General features: G+C 41.7%; 1 protein-coding gene across 2 annotated transcripts in view; it reads left to right on the forward strand.

The window, feature by feature from the left end:
* LOC130206052 (guanine nucleotide exchange factor VAV3) overlaps positions 1–27015 on the forward strand; it is an 88301-nt gene that overhangs the window by 48618 nt on the left and 12668 nt on the right. For both annotated transcript variants that reach the window (XM_056433753.1, XM_056433755.1), the window contains exons 11-25: positions 2534–2602; positions 3318–3404; positions 3530–3615; positions 5172–5304; positions 9158–9267; positions 11794–11895; positions 14241–14332; positions 16102–16124; positions 17317–17335; positions 20138–20268; positions 22371–22436; positions 23154–23188; positions 23534–23650; positions 25740–25827; positions 26398–26527. In XM_056433753.1, coding sequence (XP_056289728.1) covers positions 2534–2602; positions 3318–3404; positions 3530–3615; positions 5172–5304; positions 9158–9267; positions 11794–11895; positions 14241–14332; positions 16102–16124; positions 17317–17335; positions 20138–20268; positions 22371–22436; positions 23154–23188; positions 23534–23650; positions 25740–25827; positions 26398–26527 — 1288 coding nt within the window. The remainder of the gene's footprint in view (positions 1–2533; positions 2603–3317; positions 3405–3529; positions 3616–5171; positions 5305–9157; positions 9268–11793; positions 11896–14240; positions 14333–16101; positions 16125–17316; positions 17336–20137; positions 20269–22370; positions 22437–23153; positions 23189–23533; positions 23651–25739; positions 25828–26397; positions 26528–27015) is intronic.

Below are 27015 nucleotides of genomic sequence, written 5' to 3' on the forward strand. Positions count from 1 at the left end.
TGAATATTAAAATAGATTCAAAATGTCTCAGAGTTCTTTATTTCTTAAGTCAAATTTGAGTTGACGATGGTACATTATACTTTTGTGATTAAAATGTAAAAGCATATGTAATATAGCTACGTCATATAACTAAAGCTATACATCATGCGTATGCATGTATGTGTGTGAGCTTGGCCTATCCATTTTCTATTCTATACAAACACGTAAACACGCACGCACACACACAGCACACACACGCACACACACATACACACACAAGACATTTAACCCCCAGGAAGCTTTAAAGGGGCTGCGGTGGTCTGTGTGCGACATGTTCAGGACATTGATAAAAAAGAGAAGCAGCAGCATTTTGTCCCAATGAATAGATGTGTGTGAATGTACTGTGTGTGTGTGTGTGTGTGTGTGTGTGTGTGTGTGTGTGTGTGTGTGTGTGTGTGTGTGTGTGTGTGTGTCTGGAGGTCACTGGAGCATCTCTTCCTCCTCGTCATCCATTGGGAGGGCTTATGGTCTCAGTGTTTTGTTACCTTAATATTGTGTTTGTATTAATTGTGAAGGCTAACCGCTGAACCTCAGCAGAGCAATGAGCACAGAATGGTCTGATTTAAAAAGCTTTATATGGAAGAAAAAAAGACAAAACAAAACCCCCAAAAGGAAAAGCAACTGAAACTCTAGTTTTCAAATTTGATTATTACTGAATACTTAATGTTAACATTTTAATTATTAAAATATTTTACTTTTAGTAACGCCCATCTGCCTCTCTGTAGGTTCTCCTTTTTGAATGTTCAGTAGGTTGTGCAAAATGAAAAACTAGATTTGTTTTGTTTGGTTCAAGGCACAAATACAGAACTCAGGTTTTATTTAAACAAATTTAATTACATTTTTAATTGGCAAATTAAAGATGAAAAAATTCAAACTTGAACATTTTGGCGACGAGCAATCCATCCCTCAGACGAGACCTGCACACTTTTCGACACTTTACATCTGTCAGTTGCTCATAAAAATGTAAATGAATATTTGGCCTTTCTTTGCTTCCAAAGGTGTACATTATATACGTGTTTGATTTGCTGTACAGTATGTATTGAATATTGGATCTGGAAATCCTTACAGCACTAAAATCCCATAAAATAGACAAAAACCCTGAAGCATCCTGGGTAACTTCCCCACATGATGACAGCCAGAATCTGTACAACAAACCTTGTGTCACTTCCTCTCGATCCCGGAGTTCCTCTCTCTCGCTGGTTCTTTCATTCTCTCCTTTTTTGTCATTAATCTTTCTCTCTACCTCACTGACTCCCACTCATCATTTCTTTCCCCCACACCCCTGAACACACCGCCACACTTTCCCTCAATGAGTCCATCATGTAGGGTCCCGATTATTGGTGTGACCACTCCCTTCCCGTGTATCTCGGTGGAGGTGGGAGCCAGGCCTGATAAATAGGGCTGTCGCCTTGCTAGTGATAATAATGCCCAGGTTGAGCTTGACTGACACCGGGGATTTGAGCAGTGCCAAGCAGATATACAGGACTGTCTCAGAAAATTAGAATATTGTGATGAAGTTCTTTATTTTCTGTAATGCAATTAAAAACACAAAAATGTCATGCATTCTGGATTCATTACAAATCAACTGAAATATTGCAAGCCTTTTATTCTTTTAATATTGCTGATTATGGCTTACAGCTTAAGAAAACTCAAATATCCTATCTCTAAATATTAGAATATCATGAAAAAGTATACTAGTAGGGTATTAAACAAATCACTTGAATCGTCTAATTAACTCGAAACACCTGGAAACACATTTTCAAATGTTTGATTTTGTTTTGCTGTTATAAATCTTTTTTTTTACTTGGTCTGAGGAAATATTCAAATTTTATGAGATAGGATTTTAGAGTTTTCTTAAGCTGTAAGCCATAATCAGCAATATTAAAAGAATAAAAGGCTTGCAATATTTCAGTTGATTTGTAATGAATCCAGAATGCATGACATTTTTGTTTTTTTAATTGCATTACAGAAAATAAAGAACTTTATCACAATATTCTAATTTTCTGAGAGTCCTGTATATATATATCTCCCTTCGCGGCTCAGTGTGTGTGTGTGCGTATCCGTGTGTGTGTGTGTGTGTGTGTGGGGACGCAGTTTGTACGGGCCTATATGAAGGACATGCATGGCATCCTTCCTTATCCTCCACTGCTGAGGTCTAGATGTCTTGTTTACGCTGCAGCCATGCACTGGCAAGCAATTTTAGATACACACTTCCACGCACACCTCTGCTATAGTTCAGTGCACACACACATACGCACACACGCACACACACTATCTGATTTATTTCAGGACGAGATTATTTTCCATTTCATATCTAGAGCCAAAGCATTGCGTTCTCATGTGTGGAATGTGGCTGTCGTGTTTGTACGCAGCAGGTTAACAATGTTCATACATTTTTACATGGTTATTTTTTTTCATTCATGATTGACAGAGAGCCTCGCTTTCCTCTTTTTTTATTTCTAACTTATTTTTTATTTTTTTCTCTGTCCACTAGGAGCTGGTGAAACACACTCACGATGCCACAGACAAGCTTAATCTGCGAACGGCGTTGGATGCCATGAAGGTATATGATCAGTTTATATCCCCTCGGGCTTTGCAATAATCAGGCAATACGCTATGTATGCAGGGTTTTACGATTCAATATATTACGTTAATCTTTTTAAATATAATTTTCAGAAGAACTGAGTTTATAGAGAACACACACATTTGCATTCAATCTATAAAAAAGTGAATATTTTGTTTACAATCTGCAATTTCTCACAGTAACACGGACAGTTCATATAGAGCATATGTGAAAATTAAAGCAATGGGCTCTTTTGCTTGGTTAACTTACTGCTGAAGACATCCATTCATTTAGGCCATGTAAATCATAATAACCATGAAATAATCATGAAAGTCTGTGGAAAAAAATATTTTCCCTCCAGTGACATAAATGTGTCGGCTCACCAACTAACAGGATCACGTCCGAAAAGCAACTAAAAGATATTACACCTCATTGCAACACATTGCATGTCCACACCTTTTGACTACACATGAATAAATAATTATTCCAATACAATCCAGCATATATAAATCCTGCTTATTTCATAGCCCTCAAAGGCTGCTCACTTGCCTATTGTCAAATACAGCGTCTCATTTGAATTTACAAGCACACATCAGTCATGGCTCCTTCTGAAGGAGAGAAAAACAGAAAGAAAGAAAACCTTCGCACAGAGGGGAGAATATCTGAAAGTGGAAGAAAAAAGGAAATCATTTGTGTTTTGATGATTTGTTTACAGGACTTGGCTCAGTACGTCAACGAAGTCAAGCGAGACAATGAGACAATGCGGGAAATAGATCAGTATCAGAAATCCATCGAAAACCTGGTGAGCCACCTGTTTCATCCAAATAATTAGATTCTGATCTTGGTTTTCTGTCGCAGCGCTTTCTTTGAAATTAATTTAATTCCTGTAAAATCCCTGCCAATCTTTTTCTGTCTCTTTTCCTGTAGAATCAGCCTCTGAGTAACTACGGGAGACCAAAAGGTGATGGCGAGGTACGGGTGTCCTCGGTGGACAAACGAGCTAAACAGGACAGGTGAGATGTCAGGTTGACATGCTGGTTGGCTGAAACACTGACTGACTGACTGCAATCAGCTGAGTATGTGTGGCTGGAAGCCAAAGTGCAGTTAGAAACATAACCTGTGTGTCTTGGAGGTGAAGAACAAAATACAGTGAAGTACAAGGGTATGTAGTTATGACCTCACAGAGTTGCACACAAACAGGCTGTTTGTGTTGCTTTTAGAAACAATGGACATTGTAGATTTAAGTTAGTGAATGATTTCCAAACAAATGCAGTGGGCAGAGTAACATGACTACATGCTCTCTCTGACTTCCACATTTTGTTCTATTTCATTTCATTTATTTACTGCGCAGGAAAAGATTAGGAGCTAAATGACATGTTATAGTCAAACTGGCCGGACTCAGTTGATACTGGTGACCATAAGAGTTCTGTTGTTTTGCACATCAACGTCAGAATCCAGGACTTGGGTGGATTGAGCAAGATGGTGTATGTCATTTGAGTCAGTGGTTGCATATACATTCCATCAAATGGTATTCATATGGGTGCTTGAAATGTACGGCAAGTTTTAGGGTTCATCTGATAAAAGGATCTCTTGTACCTGGTGGTACTTGAATATTTGCATGCTAAATCAATCTAGTGATGCATTCCTACCTTGTCTTGTGTCTTGGAAATAGAGCAGTGTGTGTTGGAGAGGAATTGTGGTTTTGGATCTGAAAGTCAAATTGTTTTTGTAGTTGTGGAAAGTCAGGGCGTTGTGAAAGTGCAGTGGTAAGTTTAAAGGGGCTGGCGGCCATGGATGTTATAAGCTCTATTGTAATGTGTTCCTATTGGTTCAATGGTTACTTTGAATAAAACAAAACATGTGATTATTTCATGAAGACAATTTTTTCATTGAATTACCAGAAAACACTCTTTATCATGATTTATATTGTTATTTAGATTGTGAAAGCAGATTTTGGGCATCCCGCCTAGCCCTTGTAAGTGTGTGATGAATGGAGTCTGACGTAGATATTGATTTCTTAGGGGAATAGAAACGCATCCAGTTTTTGTAATTGAGATGATTTTGGTCAAACGGCTAAATTGTGCAGAGTTTTCAGGGTTTGAAGCCAAAAGAATAAGTACTGTGTCTTCGGCATATTGTAGACAATTGGAGTATTTAATAACATTGAGAGGGTCGTTGACATACAGGAGAACGAGTAAAGGACCTAACATGCTGCCTTGAGGAACCCCCATATAAACGTTATCGGGGAGGATGTTCCATGACAAGAGTTGGATCCTCAATGTTTTCCAACCGGATGGAAATAGCCTGATACATCTCAGGATGGTTCTTTAAAAAAAGGATAATCCAAACCGTACATATCAAAAGCATGTTGGTTAAAAAAACATCAGACAGTTCACAGTTCCACTGTGTGGTCTCTGATAGAGAGAACTTATCGGATGTAGTAGAAGAAACAGGCAGGGCAGCAGGATGTAGTATCAACATGAGATGCTATAGTTCTCTAACGGATGTAACCAAATACTCATTGAAAGAGATGCAGTCGTAATGAGACCGGGTCCTCTTTGAATCACAGGCACATCTTCCTGTTCGATGCCGCGGTGATCGTTTGTAAGCGGCGAGGGGACAACTACGAGATGAAAGAAGTGATCGACCTGCACCTCTTCAAGATCACCAACAACCCCACATCCGACAAGGAGAATCGGAAGGTCCGTGCACACACACACACACACACACACACACATATGGTTTGTATTGAGACACATCCATCTGTTATCCGTAACCGCTTATCCTCGACAACAACCATCCTTATCTGACTTTCTTACATAACATCAGGGGAAGGTAACAACAACTTCAGCGAACAAGAGTCAAGTCAATGTTTACTCGGCACGTGAACGGCGGTGGGGGGACCCCTCACTCGGTCTTGATCTCCTCAGAATGCATGAGTAGGTCTCCCAGGTGAATTACTCCCCCAGCATGTACATGCCAAAGAACATGTTTTTCATGTTTCAGATCTTGCCATCACCTTTGAAAAGATATGGTACATCTTGCAGACATTTCAAGGCAGCAACACATATTTTTTGTGAAAGTTTCCCTTTCGGTACCAAGACAGGAAGTCAATTTCACTTTTGGCCAGGCCACAAAGATGTTGTTTTACCTCCGAGCTGCAGCAACATTAACCTCAACTAGAATGGGCACTCGGTAGAGCGCATACCTTCGCATATCACAAGATTGGGCATTGAATTATTAACATTTTGCCATTAGTTGCATGCCAATTGGATAAAAATTGACTTTTGACCATCCAGATTTTGACCTTTCCATGACCTTGACCTTGACCTTTGACCCGATTGATCCCAAAATCTAATCAAATGGTCCCCGGATAATAACCAATCATCCCACCAAATTTCATGAGATTCGGTTTAATACTTTTTGTGTTATGCGAGTAACACGCATACAAATAAATAAATACACGGCGATCAAAACATTACCTTCTGCATTTTCAATGCGAAGGTAATTACGTGAAGCTGAAGTGAAACAAAAACAAAACAAGTAGGTTTCTAATCTGCCAGGTTTGCACATCACACTTATTGCTCATATTTGCGTAAAATATTGACGTCCTTATTGTGCTGCACACTGAAATGAGAACTTTTAACAATGGAACTCACTCTTACATTTTAATCCAAGGACAAAATGTCTCAGTAATTCTGGCAGCCAAATATTTTATTTTCACAGTTCACACTTCGAAGTCCAGATACATCACAGCTGAGAGGAAGATGCAAAGCACACGTCTAATTTTATACATTTTTTAATAGAATAAGGAAGCTGCAGTTTCTCAGGTCTGATTGGTGGAATTCACACTGAAGTCTTGAGCATTAAGTTTTTTACTTCATAGTCCGGGATCACCATTTTAAAACAGCGATAAACTAGTTTAACTGGTGATTGACAGTGATTTTAAAACAGCTAAAACAACTTTTGATAAATTGTTATTTCACTAAGGGCTGTATCCGAATATGTCTAGAACAATATGGCGAGGGAATTCTACTTTCACTCTTTCACTGTTGTTGTAAAAAACAGCATGGACAAGTATAACCATAATAACAGTACATACTTCTTACCATTCTGTAAAATGAAAAGAACAAAACAGGCATCTCACATAACAACCAATCAGCTCTAATGGAGGGAAGTCTTGCACTGTTGAGTCCATTATTGCCTCTTTATGACTAAGTCAGCAAAGCTCAGTAACCACGTTGGACTCCTGACAAACCAATTAACAGTGCTACTTCAGCATAACGAACAGCCATAACAATACATCAGATCAACGCAGGTTCATAAAATTGAGAACAAAAGTATTTTATAAGCACCTGTACCAAACATCTTAACCCCACGGCTGCCTTCTGTGCCCCGGATCCCTAATGTTCTGCTGAAATGAACTGCATGGAAACATCTCTCCAGCTCATAACACAAACAAGAAAATAATCACCAGAAAGGATTCTAAGATAAAATGATAAACGCTTGTTCCAGCACATGTTTTACACTCTCGTGTTCATTCACCAGCACAATACTGAACGTGTCAGACTAGAGCAGCCTGCTTCTACCCAGATGGTGTCATCATTATACCCCCCCCCCCCCCCACATACACACACACACAATGAATACTAAGTGCCAAGTGGTGAAAAATATTGCCAATCATAATGAGGGATGATATCTAAGGCGTGCCAGGAAACAATGATGGGGGTAATAATGATGTTGTAAATAGCAGACATTAGTAGGCTTAGCCCCATATGGGTTTCTAGAGTTATATATTTTTATGAAAGCTCACCTACCTCAGTATCATTCACCCCTGAAATAATAGATATGATGCAGTTTGCTGGATTACATATTTATTATGGAAATGCCAAATATGACAGTGGCTGTCGGACAGAAGCAGCAATAAGAAACTTCATCATAGAAGCAGAATAATCACATTTAAATGCAAGTAAAACCAAAATAATCTCAAAGTGTAATGATGTGCACAGCAGTGGGAAGCTTTAATGCACCATTGTTCACGCTCGAGCTGATGGTTTGAGATTCTGCAGCTTTACATGTTATTCAGCTGAAGTAATCACTATTTTCATAATGACAAAAGATCCAATTAATATGTGTACTCTGTGAAGTGTCGCTTGTAGTGACAAACCAACTGATAACTGTTACCAGACTCTGCGGCTCCACTTGGCTAAATGGAGCATTACAGGTCATTGTTTTGGTTCTTCGGCCCGCAGATTTACTTTTGTTGTTGGTCCTGTGATGATTTGGGGGTCGGCTGTAGCTCAGTGGGGGGAGTGGTCGTCCCCCAACCACGAGGTACTCGGTCCGATGCCCTGTGGGGAGAGTCTCCACACTTGCATGTCGAAGTGTCCTTGAGCAAGACACTGAACCCCCAGTTGCTCCCCGGACGCTTCACTGCAGTCGACTGCTCCTGGATAACTAAAGATGGGTCAAATGCAGAGAAGAATCTCCCCACAGGGATCAATAAAGGATTTCTTCTTCTTCTTCTTCTTATTCTTCTTATTCTTCTTATTCTTCTTCTTCTTCTTCTTCTTCTTCTTCTTCTTATTCTTCTTCTTATTCTTCTTCTGAGTATTTAGCAGCGAAAGAGCTAAATATTTCCCCCGGGAGTTGGTGGAGATCAAAACAGAGCTAAAGGGAGAATGAATATTGGACTTACATTTGCCAGGTGGTTGCCATGACGATTTCCAAATGAAAGTTGTTCAGTGTCTGTTGCATGTGCACATAGTTATGTGTATGCTAACAAGTGCACCACATCAATTCAAAAAGGTGATAATGTGTACACGTTGTGTCAACATGGTTCCGCTTCACACAAATGCCCAAAACACTGTTACTGCAGAGTTCACTTGGACTCATTGACCGACATGGTGCGAGCCGTGAGCAAGGGTCACATTGGTTTATATTTAACTGAGCATTGTGCTTTATATAATCCGTCTGGATGTGCGATTCCAACGCTACAACAAGTGAAAAGGAATTAAACGGACAGATGGACAAACACCGTTTCCTTCTTTTTACAAATTGGCCTGTTTTCAGCCTTCACAGTTGAGTGCTAGAACTCAAAACCCCACCGAGGAGCCGTGAAAAGTGCATCGCACAAGCATCTGCTTCGTGAAGTCATCGAGAAAAAGACCGGAGGCTAAGAGACTAATATGTGGGCTTTGAAGTGGGTCATGAGGGTTGATTACAGGCCCAGTGGTCTGTGCCCGCTGTCTGATGCCCAGCGGTTATGTGGCACAGCAACCCAACAGCCTCTTCCTGCGCTCCTTCATGCTCTTCCTCTGTTTTGTCTCCGTCTGTCACTTCTGCCCTTCAGCCTTTAAGTTTGCTCTCCCCGAGCATCCCTCTTTCATTTTGCATCTCTTTGTCGCCATCTGTCTCCCCGCATCACGTCGTCTTCGGCTTCTGCACGCCCCCCCCCCGCCAGGTTTTTTTCCGTTCACTCAAAACCCTCCATTTACTGACTCACCGTTGTTGTATTCTTCTGTCTGAACTGTGTGTTTCCCCTCCGTGCTGCAGTGGTCCTACGGATTCTACCTCACCCATAACCAGGGCCAGAGCGGCTTTGAATTCTTCTTCAAGACCAAAGAGCTGAAGAAGAAGTGGCTGGAGCAGTTTGGCATGGCCATGTGAGTCTTTGCTTTTTCATGTGTGTGTGTGTCTGCGTGTGCGTGAGCATGTTCATGCGCACCAGCGTGATAAGAGTGTGTTTTTGTCATTTAGTCACAACATTAAAAACGCACACATTGTCTATCCTGTTATTCAGGTTTGGTGACATGATAATTTATGAGGCATGCGACACTGAGGTGACAAAATGATGAGCCGATTATAAGGCACACACTTACTTTAAAAGCACAACCTAACTGAACATGCACATACTCATTTTAGAATCCAGTTTTATATCAACATTTGACACTGTGTACACTCAGAGAACACAAGTGATTGAATTGATTGCAGCAACATGTGTGTGTAGTGTATAAACAGCATCAACCGGGATCCACATGCACCTCCACAGACTGGCAGGGAGGACTCGTCTCTCGCAGAGTTCACGGGCCAGTCAAGTTGTATCGGTTCTACATTTATAGATAATAATATTACGACAGTAACTGAAGTCTAAAACACAATTCAACATTGGACAAAAGTGTACATATGATTAGAAAACAGTAAAGATCTCATCCCACTGGACTGTTTGTGAAGATGTGGTCTTTAAGCTGAATTGTCGTCTACACACAGTCAGGGGGTCAGGAGTCACACACAACTCCATTCCTTTATTTCAAGCCATGAAATAAACATGACATTTTAATGAGATCATAATTGCGGCGTTCCTCACCACCAAAACGTGAACAGGCATTTGTCTTGTGCTTACAAAGAATACAACAGGTGCAGTAAGAGGCACTTGTATAATATCCTCTGTGACTCTGGAGAAGCTGTGTAAAGTCTACAAAAAATAACCCCAATAACGTCCTTGTGATGTTTTTAGGAATTTTGCCAGTTTGGTCCAGGAGATTGCAATATTTATAGAAAAACAGAAAACCTTTTCAGTATGGGAAATATCTTTAGAAAAACCCATTCCTGGTATTTGACGTGCCAATAACCCCCCCAAAAAATGTCCTCCCATCCTCTAGCATCTCCATTTGCAGTAGCTGAGATACCTGTTATTGGATCCCTGGGTGAACCGCCAGTGGAGTCATGACAATTAGTTAAGAGCTATTACACTACAAATGTAGACATAAAAAAACAAAAAAGAAACTGCAAAATAAAATTGTCACGCGACAAAGGAAAGCAACACGCCTAAACAGGAAGTGAAGGAGAAAGAAGGGGCTTTGGTTGATTAACTTTTGGGGATGATTTAACTAGCTGTGAGAATAGAAAGTCGTTAATAGACAATCACGCACAAACGTTCCCGCGGCGACGCTTAACAAGCGGATCTGCGAACGGCAGCGAGCGAGTCAGAAGAAGGCTGAACACAGAAGTCCTGGAGAGTTGCATCGGACATCTTTAAACGCTTCGGCATTCGATCGTCCCTCGAAAGCCTTCTTCTGGATTAACCCTTTGAGTTCCAAAAGTAGCACCTGTGCATATTAAGAGCTTACGCAACAACGCCGTCATGTCTCGCTACCATAACACTGACATAACAAAGGAGAGGCCTCTTCAATTTGAAATAAACAGACCGTAGTGCTACGGGCAAACTTGCGCCCCCACCCCACACACACACACACACACACACACACATTCTCCCACGTCCCAAGGGGCCAATAATACTTCTGTGTTCACTTCAAGCCGACTCTGCCCGTCTCTTTGTAATTCCCTCCTTCCGGCTTCAAAGAGTCGTATCAGTGAAATGTTTCTGTTGCTTTTGGAAGAGTTTGGTTGGCTGCAACTATAAGTGAACCTTTTTTTTCTGGGCTTTAACATTTTCATCAAACACCAAAGCATTTTGAAAACTGTAACAAGACCGGCACAAAGTCATTTTGGCTCATCGTACAACTCGGAAGCGTTTATTATACAGTTTAGTCCGACTGCTCGTCTGATTTGTAGTCGTCTCTCCTCCATCGTCTGTAACAGATGAGTCCAGGACCACAGATCAGTTCATCCTGTTCAATATGGTCAGGGTTACATATGATTTATGGAGCTTTATTATTCAACCGGAACCCTAAATATCGACACGTCATGTTGTGATTTTCTTATATTATAACACAAGTCACATCTAATATCATCATCATGTGGTACGGCAGGCACATGAGCAGAGACTCAGCGGTGCATTAGAGCGATTCAGCTGACACGACACTTTAAATGCCAGAAACAAGCAGATCTGCAGAACTCTTTTGGATCTGGCAGCTCCGCCTCAAATCAGACCCCAGTGGAAACAAGTTGTCTTTATTATGTTATCGTCGACATTTTCAATAAATTTGCTGTAAATAGCAAATAATGAACATAAAGATTAATATATATTTAGTGCTATATATATATATAAACACGTCTTTCATCACTCAGGATTGAAATTAATCTTTATGTTTACAAGTAGGACACAAGAAAGGTCTTTTATTTAGGAAATGTTTTTCTAACTACTGCTTCTAATGATAATAATAATACTACACATAATAATAATCTGTATCGTAACCTATCATTATCTGATGTTTGTTGTGTGTGTTTAGATCCAACATTCGTCCAGAGAATGCAACGAACAACCTCCACGAGTTTAATATGCACACATTTGAAAAGATCACCTCCTGCAACTCTTGCCACATGCTGCTGAGGTAAGAGGCCATTTATTACTCACACACACACACACACAAACTCCCACATACAAACACACACACATTCAAGGCTATCGTCAGACATAAAGACTGAGGACGAGCTGTGGATCTTCTCCCTTCAAACACCCGACAGGACTCCTTTGAAAGACCTCCACTCCTCCTGTGCCTCTCCAGTGTACCCTCACAATATATGCGTCACTTTCCCTTTTTCTCGTCTCTTCCTCTGCACATGTGCCTCGGTTACTCAAAGTTTCTTTTGAATTTGCTGAACGGTATCGGCACCCAGAGGACCGGGCCTCATGGTCTTTCTCACAGTGGGAGCGACTGAGTGGTTTTACCTACCGAGGACAGTAAAGGGAGAAAAGAAAGTGTCTGTCACACTTCAGCACTTTTTTAAGGCGACACTGAATATACAGAGCCAGGCGCTGAACTCCCCGATGTTTTCTCCGAATAGTGCAGTCTGGAGAAGCCTCTGAGGTGCAGTGTGTCATTGATTTCATGATTATTTCTCAAGTGTTCCTTTAAATAATGATTGGTCCCTTTGAATATTTCATCACGACCATTGTGCTCTGGCTTTGTGTTGGCAGTGTCTGTAAAGGAACAACGGACCATTTTGAAAGGATGCAATAGGAATGTAACCTCTCATCTAACCGGCACCAAAGATCAAATTACTTCATGAATCATAAGCCTAATGTGTCAAGTGTTACTCTGCATATTATCCAATCTGAGATCTAGTATACCCATGATGTTTTTTGATAAGCTATTTACAAGAGCACAGGCCTCGCTGAGGCATTGTGTCGTTATCAGAAAATGAGGAACGTGCCTTTTTGAAGTTTTCTTTTACATTTTTATTTTCAAAGAGAAATCACCATCCTTTCATGTTATTTCATAAGAATTGTGAAGGTTTCACAAGAGCGGCGTCCGAATGGTTTAAACGCACCGCTATGACTTCTTTCCCCCAATGCAACACCCGGCGGTTCTGATGTGCGCAAAACAAATATGATAGTGTCCCTGCACGTGAACGCCATGCCAGGTTTCTCAAAGAGTAAAGCCGCCTTTACTTTCATGTCATTTTAATTAGTGCCTCTGAGATGGTTGATGAAAACTGAGCAACGCTCTGCTGCTGCTTCAATGTCAGGGTCTTCTCTTGTGAGCTGAGGCCCATTTTTTGTTGTTGTTGGTCTCGAGTTCAAAATGAAACTTATAACTAGAATGGGCACTTGGTAGAGCGCATACCTTCGCATATCACAAGATTGATGATTTTTGATTTTTTTTGATTTTTTTTTGCATGCCAATGGATAAAATTGAAAGCTAAATTGACAAAATAAGATGTTGAACAGATGTTGACCTTTTCATGACCTTGACCTTTTCCAATGATCCCAAAATTCAATCAAATATAACCCCACATATAACCACCAACCATCCCAATTTCATTTCATTTTTTTGTAATTTAATGTTATTAATAAATAAAATAATAAAATAAATAATAAAAAACACGAAAACATAAAAATTTCGCAGTGGGCACTTGGTAGGCGCATACCGCCGCATATCACAAGATTGGCATTTTTTTGAATTTTTTTGGCATTAGTTGCCAACATTGGATAAAAAAATTGACGGCTAATGTAAAAAAAGATGTTTTTCTTTTTTTTTGACCCTTGATGACCCATCCGATCAAAAAAATCTAATCAAATGGGTCCCGGATAATAACCAACCATCCATTTCATTTAATTCGGTTTTAATACTTTTTTTTTATTTTAATAACACATAATAATACAAATAAATAAAATAAATAAATAAACCTTCCGTATTTTAACAAAATAACAATGAACACACCTGTTGTGGCTTTGGTAGAAAGTATTGGAATCTATTGTCCTTGTGCTGCTGAGCTGCTGTAACAGACTTAGTTTGAACGCCGAGGACCTGAAGGACTTCCCTTTAGCCAAACTAAAGCCAGCTCACTTCAGGACAGGAACATGCCCGGAATGACAACGCTGTCATACGGCGTGTTCGATGATGTGTTCACCGTCTATTTTTCGCATCTCAACACGCTAACATTTGCCAAAAAACACCAAACTCAAAGTACAGATGAGGCTGACTGAAATACCATTATTTCTGCTGGCTAAATGATGGCTAACAACAGAAGAGAGGTTGACTGTCGGTTTCCAAACCGTTGCTGCTCATATGACGTCAGAGACCGTAGCGGACATTTCTCCATACCATTAAACCTCTTTAACTTGGATCTCTTTCCTCTCGGCATCACAGGATTGTTGCTATTCTTTGCGTTGATCTCCCGTTACCATTGTGTGTAATGCATGTGATGCCTCTCCCTGTCCGTCTGTCTGCAGGGGCATCTTTAACCAGGGATACCTGTGCTCCAAGTGTGGTTTAGGTGCCCATAAAGAATGCCTGGCCCGCTTTGGAAGCTGTGGAAAAACAGGTAACAGTCTGCTGCTTTACACACGCAAATAAAACCAACGTCTCTCGCTTTATTGCACAAACCCACCAGTCACATCTAGTCTGCAACATGTCCGCAGTTAACAGTCACTAAACAAAACGATTTCAAGGGACGCATCAAATGTAACCGTATGAACACAACTGCACGTTTATACTGTAGCAGTACGAGCAGTAATGACAGGTGATGGACATAAATCCAATGTATGAGTGTCTTATGTGACTAATTATAATCAAGAGGGAGATTTATTGGCTGGTTTAAAGCACACAGTCGCATCCTGAACAGTGTAATTGTGCGAATTGAATATATAAGAATTTAATAAGTGCCCTTATTTCTACAAACCAAGGTCATCCAAGTATTCGATCAGAATTGCAGATATTCATTCAAAAGCTCCCCCGCTTCCCCGGGTGGTTTTGACACTTCAGAGCACCTTAAAGGCAATGTCACTGTGTCTCATTGTACCGATCCCCAAAGCTCAATAGTAGTTTTACTGAGGAGTTTTATGAAACTCCGAACTTGTTTTTATTATGCCCCTGTTGTGTATCTGTCACTCAGCTCCCTGTGCAGGAGCACTGACAGCTCTGAAAGCAAGGATAGGAAAACTTCAGAGGTGGAATAAAAAGAAGGCCTCCAGAAACCAGCTTAGCATGTCCTCTGTGTGTGCGTGTGTGTGCGTGTGTGTGTGTGAGTGTTTGAGAGATTGAGAGAGAAAAGAAGAAAAAAAGTCACACGTTTTGTAAGTTGAAGTTTTTTTTTTTTTTTTTTACAAACCAAGCGACCTTTCTGTTTTTGACTCTTACAAGCCGTAACACTGGGTGTCACATTTGCGTGTGTTTGTCCGTATTCCCCGTGGCATGCTGCCAGCTCCTGTCGGGTCTGGCGTCTGTCATGGTGCCGGCGGGTCGCAGGGCCCACCCTGCCAGAGTGCGGACCTTAGTAGATTTGGGCGACACCGGCGGCAGAAGAGCTGATGAAGACTGGGATGTCGGTTTAAATTCCCCCTCTCATTACTCGACACAGCATCTCCGCCCTCAGCTGGGACAGGGAATTGTGCAGGGACGAGGACCACTACTTTAGTATCCGACTAAAAACGAAGAAAGTCCTCTTAAAAGTGGAAGAAGAAAGATACTCCACCGATTTGACGACAGCATTGAACTTTATTAGCTCAGCCACCACAATGTCTGCATGTACAGATACTGTCAATGCACAGGCAAGGCTGCACAAACACACAATCACAGCATCTCAGGAAAAGGGTGTGTGTCAAAGATAAGCCATTGTTTACCTGAATGTGTCTCTGTTATCAGCTAGTGTTTGCGTAACAGGTCAAAGGCCTGCTGAGAGTCATGTGTGTGTGTGTGTGTGTCGGGACAATGCATATGTGGCTTTCTGCCTGCTAGCGTGTGTGTGAGTGCGTGTGTGTTTATGCAATTGCTGTGTTTGCACAGGTACAGAAGTAGTCGTGTGTGTTGGTGTGTGTCTTGGGGGTGTAACCCGTCCCTCAGGGGAGCCAATGAAAGAAACCGGTGGAGCAAAACTCTCAGGTTGGCCCCCCCGCCCCCCCCGCCTCGTTACCTCCTCTCTCCCGGCTGTCATGTCGTGGCAGCGCAGCAAAACAAAGCGAACCGCGGTCAGACACAAGCGTCCGCCTTCTCCACTAATGAGGGAGTGTTGCCTTGTACCGACGAGTGTGTGCAAGTGTTTGCGTGCACCTGCTAACCCGTCATTCACTATGCCTGTTCTCAAACTTCTTTCAGATCCTGACTCCGTCAGAACTCAGGTGAGCTGCTGTGTGTAGGTGTGTGTGTGTGTGTGTGTATACTGTCTCGTGTCTGCCACCTCTCCAAAGCGTTGCTGCACTTTGAAGACTGCTCTTTCCTGCTATTTGCCAAGGAGACTCCAATTGACTTTACCTGCTGCAGCCACAAACAAGATATATTCTTTTTTTTGTTGCAGATTTTAACCTGTGTGGGTTTTTTTTAAACTGCTGTGTGTTTTACTGCTACAATGCTCAAAAATATCCCCAAGCAGGACATTTTAAATTAGACTTGGGCTCACAGCAATGGTGCAAATAACTGTGGCAAAAACATTATGCAGGTAAGACTTTTATGCAAAAATGACCCTGTCTCATCTGCAAAAACACAAGGCTTGGGGAGGGGGGGGGGGGGGGATTGACAACTGTTCCCGTTGCTCTGATTTTATAGCTGGTGCCAGGTGCTGTATTGCGATGAGAAGTGCAGAAAACGTGCTCAACAGAAATTGAAAATGCAACACACAATCTTTTTGAAAGAAACTTTTCCACCAATTGCTTTGCACACAAAAAGACTCCAAGAGTACAGTGTGTTGGATAGTTGTTGTAATAGTAGTACTACTATTTAGTGTGGAATACTAAAGCCAGTGGGACATTCTTAAGTATTAAGTATTACGAATGTCCCACTGGCTTCATGCAGTTCTCCACCTTCAACACAACATCGAACTAAAAGGCTGAACTATCTGTGCCTGCCCCTATAAAACACAGCAATGTTCTCGCTCTCTGCAGCTCTAAAGATATTTCTGCTGCAGCGGAACACACAGTAGTTCGCCTGTGGCGTCGGTGCATGCGATATGGGTTTGAATATATTCTGCAGTGACGTTCACGTCAGGCCCTTGCGTGAGGGCTTCAGAGGGGAAATAGCAGGCTGGGGTTAAAATATGAATTATGTGTGTGCAGAGGGGTTTATTGGAAGCACTGAACACATTCACCCCCCTGAGTGTCGCTAATAATTGATTGAGTTGGATTTAAGGCAGAAAGGATTATGCAGTTGAGTTTGGATGGCTTGACGATATCGACTTCAGACATCTGTGTGCTTGGGATGGAAAAACTGGCGAATTAACTCGTGATCAGAGGAGAACAAGTCGCCCGTGTCTCAATGTGCTCGTGTTTGTTGGTTTCAGTCTGTAACTCTCTGTGCGTGTGTGTGTGTTTTTTTCAGGGCAAAGATCGAGATGCAGGTGAGAAATTCAGAGCACAGCACTACATCAGACATCCTCCCACCTCCCACTCTGGCTTCTCTTCCTCCACTGAGATCTGTTTCTTTCTCGCTGAAGATGTTGAAGTGCATCGAGACAAATAACCAGATTTTGGAACGCAATTTAGTTTTTATGCACTAATACTGTTTATCAGCATGCTGCCAGCATCAGCCAGTATCGGCTTTGACAGCATTGATTTCCCCCTGGAGACCGGCCAAGTATCTCATTGGCTTTATGTTATAATTGTGATTATCAAACCATTTTAGTGCCGCAATTAACACTTATTTTCATTAATATTTCATCAGACATGCACGCAAATGCAAGAAAATGTTTATTAAAAAAAGGTTCCTCAGAATTTCAAAGAGCCACAGTTGACTTCTTTACAGAGATTTTCCTTCAGAATAATGGTCCAAAAATACTCCATTTCTAATGAGATCAAACTCTGTGTAAAACCTCCACCTTTTTTCCACGTTTGTGAAACTATAGCTGAAGTGTTGGCCGTCATTTTAGTTATTCCATACTTCCCTCTATCATTGTTGTTTGTCTGGATTGGCAACAGGAGTACACGGGCATGGCGTCATGATTGTTTTTCCTGTTGTCAGCGGTAACCTGGTTCACTCGGGGACGAAGGTTTACCTGGTCACTCTGAACTGACTTTAGAAACGGTTGACACTCAATTTATACATGAACATCTCATGCTAAGAGACTTCCTAAAACCAAAATGGAATGCATAAAATGTTAGTAGGCGTGGAAAGTAAATGCAGTGAATACTGTAGAGGCGATGTTTTTCTGCCTCCCTCCTTCAACTTTCTGTCTCTCAATCTCTCTCCAACAGAATATGAATAACATGCAGCATCCTTTCAATTGTGTGTGCGTGTGCATGTGTGTGCGTGTGTGTGTGAACGTACACTGCACAGAGGGCCTATAATCTCGCATAAACCTGGCTTCAACACTTCTTTTTCTACCCCTCCATTCATTATGCTGCAGAAAATCATTTCTGACTAAAGACACATTCAAATCAATAGGCATTTGATTGCTCCGGCCCTTGGCGTTTCATAATATTTCGACACGACTCTCTTTGTCTGTTTTCAAATGTGAGCTAACACTTGGCTTGTCCTTGTGTGGATAGGAATGCAATTCGTGCCCCCAAGACTCAATTCTTCATGGCCCTTTGTCTTTAGAAGTCCTATTCAGGCGAGCTAGCACATGTCAGGCTGCCCGCCGCAGCGCCGCAGCGCTGGAACAGACCCTGGAAGAAGGGAAAGGCCGATGTAGATGAATGAGCTTTCAATACAATGTTGTTGACGTCTCTATTATTTGCCTAAAGCTCAACCCTGTTGACCATGCTCTCACTAGAAGTTATTGTGTTACTGAACAACACTATTGCCACACAGGGCAGAGAGATATGCACTTTTATTTTGCCTCTGCGATACGATCTCTGGATTTGTTTGGCATGGGTGGGTGCTTCATAACAGGCGGGTAATAATTCAATGTCAGTGATTTCTTGGTGAATAATGGGATCAAAGTTGTGCCATTGTGCAAAGTCAAATAGTGCGGACTGAGGTCAGTTCAACAAACATGATTAAAATGTACTTCTTCAAGTGCCAGTGCGAACCCTTACTATTATGCCGTCATATATTACCTGCTTCAATTCGTCTGTGCATTGTTGCAGGTGAGGGGAAGTTATGCACTGGATTGAATAGCCAAGAACAAGGAGGGGAATGTCGACGGTGTCCCCAAAGACAATATTATTACTGATAGTAGTAGACGGAAAAATAACAGAATGGTTTTCCTTTTAATTCTATATTCTAAACGGCAGGCCAGAATACGTCTCAGGCCAGAATACGTTGTACAGCAGTAAACGGCGTCACTCACTGCTTATCTCCTATCTCAGAAGCTGATAACCAGCCATGCACCAGAGTTTAATGGTGCTTATCTGTAACATGATAATGGGTCCAAATGATGTGCAAGGGCAGTACGTTGGTGACAAGGTGTGTGTGTGTGTGTGTGTGTGTGTGTGTGTGTGCGTGTTTACACATGTATACTCCCTCTCATTACCAGCAAAGACACACTTTAAGAATAGCAAACATGACCTTCTAGACCTGAGGCTAAACAGTACACACAAATATATATATATACATATATATATATATGTATATATATGCATGTAAATATATATATGTATATATATGCATTGACATACTCCGGTAGTTCCACACATTTACGACTGAAGAAATCTAGCCATAGAAGACTTACGACATTTGATATTTGTCCACCTCTAATCGTACAGGTACTCAAGTCTACTTTTAAAAGAGGTCATTTTGGTTCAATGTTTCACATGTTTTATGTGAATCAAAAGTCTTTCACTTTCATTAAATTCACATTATTTCAGAACTGTGGCCCATCGATAATGAAAAAAACACATATAAAGTAGACAATTACAAACAGGAAAGGTAAGACATTCATTATTTACAGAGGGGAACTCCTTTTAAAGTTTTTATTCAAGTAATTTTATGTTGAAATATACAAATGAGGCATTCTCTTTGTTAAAACTTATGTTGACATATTAGAGTCAAAGGTTTTGACAAAGGGGACTTTGGATGTCTGAAAATGTTCTATAAATCAGTCTTTAAATGATATACAAGCAAACAAGAAAAATAAGGACAACAAATTGATTGTTTATTAATTAAATTTACACATACTTGTTTGGTATAGTGTAGTTTCAGACACAGTGAAGACCAGTTCAAAGCCCAAATGGTAAAGCTAACTGTGTCCCTCTTGCAGGTCGGCCCAAGATGCTGGTAATCAGGAACTACTTTGGTGTGCCGAGCCCAGCGTCTGGCCCAGCGCTCAGCATCCAGACGGGTGACATCATCGAATTAATCTGCGCCGACCTTCACAGCCCCTGGTGGCAGGTCAGAGGTTCCACTCTTAATCAAGTCTTTCACAACACAGAGGGGGAAAAATGAACCGAGTGTATTTAAATCTCTCATTTCCTCCACTGTCAAACCATCTCACCCTCGTACTGACCTCATACTCAGTAACAGGGTTCGAATGATGTCGGTCAGCGCTGCCTTTTTTATTATAAGCCAGATCTGGTTTTAGTCTGCATGGTCATTATCAAATGGATGTCCTGTGTATGAACTTCCTCATCGGTTGAGGATGTTTCCCTGAAGACATCTCACGTTAAGTTGGACATGTCATACAGGTGCCTCGTCGACATAGCATTCCAGTTTATTTGGATTGTTCTTGCCAACAATCTGCATGTGACAATTTCGTTTTGTTCATTTATACACTCAGAGATAATTATACACACAGCAGAGTGCTCACTCTTAGGGCAGTAAAACTCCAACACACTGGAACAAGTTGTTTGTGTGACATAACATTGTGACAACAACACGAGTGATTCAACCCTCAACGGGGGAAGGAAAAATGTGCTGTTTTTGGAGATTTTGATGAATTGTTGTGTCATATTCAGGTGTTTGTGTGTGTGTGTCTGTGTGTTTCAGAGGCTGAATTAAAGTCATCGTAATTTGAATGTGACATTACCTGCATGAGGCCTGAAAAGGGCTTTGCATATTGACATGAACTACTGTACTATTGTTTAATAATCAGACATGTAATGAGGGAACCAACCAATCTCTAAACACTAAATACAAAACAGATGAAATAGATAATTAATTCAATTAACCCTGAATAAAAGCTTAACATGAGGGGGATGCAGCCCCACAGTTGGCAAACATTCAATATACATCACCTTTGTAGCCAGCAGACCATCATCACTTCTGTTCCGGGGATGCGTGGAAAAATGGAATCGATCACTGTAATTTCATTTCATCCAACAGCAGCCATCTGTTTACTCTGTCGGTGTTAGCAGACACACTCATTATCTCACCCTTAGCAAGCAGCAGCGAGCGGGGCCCATCAAGGACCCATCAAGTGTCCCGAGGTAGCGGGGGCCATCAGAATGGGCTGAGCCGGTTGTGTGCTCCCAGTTAATCCATGAAAACACACGGATCAATCCCCTGTTGAAAGCCATATCAAACTAAATAATACATTTGAATAAATTGTTCATATTTGAAAAAAACCGATATAATGGCTTTAAAGTCCAATCGGCTGCATTTCGTCCCCGCAAAGCATTAGCCCTTTTATTCCTGCTGCTTTGAAAGAGTTCTGGTATTAAATAATGATAATATAGAAATAACTATTTGGCAGTAAGGCTGACTGGTGTCTCTTGATACATATGTGGACGAGGCCGGTTGTCAAACAGAAATGCTAGAACTGATCCAGACATAGCTATGTTGCAGGTAACAGCTGAGCTTTGGGATTTTCATTTTATGTAATGTTCATACCCATTGCATTCATATGTGGACATATAAAAAATGGTGAGAAGAAATGGTGTATTGTGTAGGAAAATGGGGTTATGGACTTGTAAAGTGAAGATGTGACAGTGGTAAAATAACAGCAGTATATAAACAGACACTCTAGTTAGTGTCTCTTTATAGGTTTGAGTGTAAATATATATATATATATATATATATATATATGCATTTTGCAATTCCCTTTGCATCTACTACTGCATCATTTTGAATTACAACAGCCGTCTGCATACGCACAAATCTCTTAATCTGACAAAAGTTTGAGCCTCATTTTCTGTTCAGCTGCGGAATCCATAACTGGATTATTATCCCACATGAATCAAATATCCTGTCAGTGCACAGAACAAAAGCATCACCATCAACCCAGAGCTCCCGATTCAGTCCGAAGACGATAACTGCTCTGCAGCCTCCCTGTTTTACTGACCGAGTTCCACCCTTGTTGATAAATCAACTGAGTTTAATGAGTCATCACCACGTGAGGAATAAGGAACTCTTCCTCTTTCCTTCTTCCTGCAAGACATTATTTCAGCGAATGGTTAACTAGGGCTGTAAATTGACACTGTTCAAGCTAATTGTTTCTGAATAATGGAGACAGTAAGTCAGATGTACATAACACAATTATCTCTCTGTGGTTTCAGGGCAAGGTCCTGACGACGAAAGACGTTGGTTTCTTTCCAAGCGACGCGGTGAAGCCCTGCCCGTGTGTAAGCAGCATTTCCTTCGCTCCAGTAGGGCCTGTTGTCACAGCCCGTGTTTGGCTGCATGTTTTTACTAGCAGGCCAGTGATGTGAGGATGTTCAGGGATTTGTAATGGGGAGGTGAGCTATTTTACCTGGCAAGAGAAGAGAAAAACAGCCCCCGGGTCTTTCTGTTGTGCGCACGAGGAACTTGTGTTGTCTTATGAGATAAAAGTACTTTACTGTCTGATTCACTTCATCATTAAGACGCAAAGGAGAAAACAATGTCTTATGAGGAACAAGCAGCATGTTGTATAGCACAAACTAGACTGGAGCGCTGGGGAGGAGGAATGGTGGTTTGAGTTGTCTTCATTGACTTAACTGCGTTTCGATAGCTTGTTTTTCGTCCTCCTATAAATCTCCGGACCACCGCGTTGTCATGTTCCATTTGATGAAATTAAATTCACTCTCTGTCCAGCTGCTGCAGGAATACGAGCCGTCCCGTAGATAACAAACCGTTATCACCATGTCGACACTTTTTCAAAAGATAAGAAGAGCATTACGCTGTTTTATTGGCGTTGTTGGACAGGTTATTTTTTATTGGAGGGCAAAACATCAGCTGCGAAAACAGTCTCATGGAACTGGCGCCAAGTGCTTTACTGTGGTGGTGCACGTGGTATCGAGCCCGGATGAGTTCAAGCTCCGTGAAAAATAACAACAATACACTTTTGCTCTTTGCTCCAGGTCCCAAAGCCCGTCGACTACTCCTCTCAAGCCTGGTATGTCCGCAAAACCGCTGTCTCAGTCTGAATGTATCACTTAAAGAAGGTTTTACTCATGCTGGAAAGAGTTTGATTGGCTAGAGCAAAACACAGCAGATACAGACACAGACCAGCTACAGGCTGATAAGTCATTTTGGCCGAGTCAAATCTTCACAAAATAGGAATTTATCTCCATTTCAGATACACACACACACACACACACACAGACACACCCGAGCAATTACACTAGGCAGCTATGACCTGGGTAGTGTACGCAAATGTATTCGCTGCCACACAGATTGTCTGCATACCATTGGTTACTTTAAATTGTCGGATAAAGGCGATTACCTTTTGGCCTTTTAGGTTTGCGGGGCCCATGGAGAGGCTCCAGGCGGAGGCAGAGCTCATCAACAGGGTCAACAGCACCTACCTGGTCCGCCATCGCAGCAGAGAGTACACGGAGTACGCCGTCAGTATAAAGTAAGTCTGACACTCCAATTAAGTCATTCAAGAACCTAATGCACAGACAGTGTCAGTGTCCCCACCTCTGAATACGACTAGATTTCTTGGATTTGATTGCTTTAAAATGAAATTCTACCATGAATGAAAATGAGACACAAGTTGCACTCACAAGAGAAGTGGTCTGGTCTGGTCTGGTCATCAGATGCTATTGTTTATCTGCTCTGCCAGATTCATCCGCTGCCTTGAGCCAAACCACACTATTGACCAGACGTAACTCCCGGCTCAACAACACAGTTTGACAGACCCATTTATAGCTCCTCTGCGGGATGATTTGCTTTCGGGCTCTGGTGTCCCACAGCGATGTGTGTGAATCTGACCCAACCAGATGCTATAGTCACGGAGCAGGATCTTAAAAGCTAGGTCTTGTAAAGCCATGTTAATCTTGGTGATAAAAAATCAACAAAGCACATTTCAGAACCTTGGGGTGTTAGCGGCGTTGTTTGAAACGTATCTCTTCGCATAAAATAAATGGCATCGGTGGAAGCGCACGCAGTAAAGAGACCGCCGTCTTCGAGCACGAAGACATTCCTTTAAACTCATGCAACTGTTTTTAAGCATCCTTCATTTATTTTCCTCTGGAATGGGTAGCTTTCAGTGCCTTCAAGTTCCATCTGCGCTGAAGTTTTAATTGCTTGTGTGCAGTGCATCAACGTTATTTAACCCCCCCATTCCCCCTCATGACAGAGAAAGGGAGCGTAGAAAGAAACGCCTACATTGTGGGAACGGAATTTAAAAAGATGGAAGTGCCCCCTGCTCTCTTTTCCATATCTGCTCCTCAGAGTGGAGCTGGCAGAATCATTTTTTTTATGATTATGTCCAAATAACCAAGAGACCCCAGTCATGTAGAAATGAGGCTCCAGCCTTTCAACTGACCGTGGAGTATCCTGGCCACACGCAGTGGAGTGGGCATCTTCATGTCGTTAGTATGCTATTATGTATTTCAAAATGTTTGGTCTTGTTTTTGTTCTAGGAAATGCACTCAATGGCTGTTCGGCAGAGAGCGAGATTTATCACGCTCATGACTACCAGAAGTCAGTTAGTTTAGCCAGCATGTAGGCTAAGCTAAACTAGGCTAGTTCAAACAAACTAGATGAATACATTGTTAAAAGGTTTGAAAGCTAGACTGGATTTTGTAGCTCAGATAACTGTCTGCTGGCGGTAGCGTCTTGTGTACAGGTTCTACTGTGTTCACGCGGCAAACAACCAGTGTCTCTGTTATAATCTATACTAGAGCAACGTCCACCTGAGCAGAGACCGACGTCACCGTCCCTCTGTGTGTACTGTAATCTGAGCATTGTTGACAAAGCCCGGCTGTCCGTGCACGTGACCACGCCCAACTGATTAGCTCAGGGCCGCCGCTCTGCGCTCATGCAATCGGTAACAGATGATAACGTCGTCGCGGAAGCCTATAGCCTATAATGCTCCAGTTCACCCTCAGGTCAAAGCTGTCGGCATTGTTAGCACTTTCGACATGAAAACATTCTTAAAATATCAAACTATTCCTTAAACATACACAAAAAATCATTTCAGTTTCTTGGGCTTTCAGAGGAAAAGAGGGAACTTTCCATTTGGGTCTGTTTGGCTCAATCACAGTTCAGAGTTGGGTCTACTTATCTTCAGGCTCCTTTGTAAGTAGTTCACGCATGTTGGTTTGAGGATGTTTTTAACAGGTTCAAGAAGCGGATACTCAACATAGCTCACTCTGGAGACGGGGAAAACGCAGATTGCAGCAGTCGGCCCTTTATCAGTGGAATCCTCTCTGATTACCTTCACTGTAAATGACAGACATCCTGTGTGCGCACTGTGACCAAAGCTTTTACTCCTGCAACCACAGAGTCCCATCCGCCACCCAGTATGTGGAGGGGGGGGGGCTTACACACATGCACACATCGTTCTGACCACCCATCATTCATGTGTCACAAACCTTTGGGACTCCATGCATTACAGCGCGGGGCCGAGCGCTCCGCACGGGCCAGGGGCCGGCCACCGATCGATGGCGGTGATCAGAGACGGAAATTAGACTCATAACTTATTCAATGGCCCACAGGTACAACAACGACGTGAAGCACATAAAGATCCTGACAAAGGACGGCTGCTTCTACATCGCAGAGAACAAGAAGTTCAGGAGCATATTAGTGAGTTTTTTCAGCCTCTTTTTTTTCTAATTCCACCACTGCAATTCATAAATAAATCATTGTGTTTGCTTAATGAAGTGTCAAAAGCTGAATTTTATTTTAGCAGTGTGCACAAAAATAGCCATGATTAGAGACGTGTTTATACTGGCCCGAGGGCTTCAGCATTATAGATCAGTCCAGTGCATATTGGAAAGGTTCACCGGCTTTCTTCATGCCGACACAGTATTTTCTCCGATTTTCTAATAACAGGTGTTGGAGTGTAATATTTGAAAAACAGTATCTTGTAAGCATACGATTTCACGGCACTTCATAGATTCAGAAACCCTGATCTGAGCATATGTCACCTCTACAGCAGGTTGAAAGTAGTCGGTACAGTGTCAACAATAAGATTTAGTGTTCAAGCAGACACTTCCTAGAAATGTTTCTTCACAAGAGCTGAAAAACACAAACATGGGTATCTGGTTTTACAAAGGGATTTTCAAAATAAATGTCAGATGGTTTAAACACAAATGCAAATAACTGCATATCTAGCTTACTTATTGTGTGTGTGTGTGTGTGTGTGTTCTATAGGAGCTGATTGAGTACTACAAACACCATTCCTTGAGAGAAGGATTTAGGAGTCTGGACACCACGCTGAAGTTTCCTTACCAGGAACCGGAGAACGCTGCGGTGCAGCGCCTCAACCGGTCGGGGAGCAACAGTGAGTAGATCTGTTCACGAAGAATGAGGAAGGAACAGTCCAACGTTAAAACACTTCCATGCAGTTGTGGCAGCAACTACTAATGCAGCAACCGAACAATGCAAACAATAATACAACTGATAAAGGATAGAAGGAAAGTTTCTCATAGAATTTGCTAATATAATAATATTGTATTCCTTGAAATACATGTACAACTACAGCTCGAGTTTAATAACTAGTTGAATGGAGAAATCTGTATTTGAATAGTATGAGCTGATGATATATACTACTTCAAACTATATCAGTGATTTGTGATACTTGCTCCTCTCAGGGGCTGAATTTACAAACTGGCAGTTGTTGGCTTGGATCCATTGAAGGCCCCCTGTTCAGTCTGGAACCACTTCTAATTCTGTTAATAGTCTTTGTTTCAACCTGCAACAGGCTGCCATCACTGGCTGTTTTATGTCTCCCACCTCGCCCCCTTTTCTGTTTTCTTAACCATCATCTTT

Source organism: Pseudoliparis swirei, chromosome 16, assembly GCF_029220125.1.
Source record: "Pseudoliparis swirei isolate HS2019 ecotype Mariana Trench chromosome 16, NWPU_hadal_v1, whole genome shotgun sequence".
Lineage (NCBI taxonomy): Eukaryota > Metazoa > Chordata > Actinopteri > Perciformes > Liparidae > Pseudoliparis > Pseudoliparis swirei.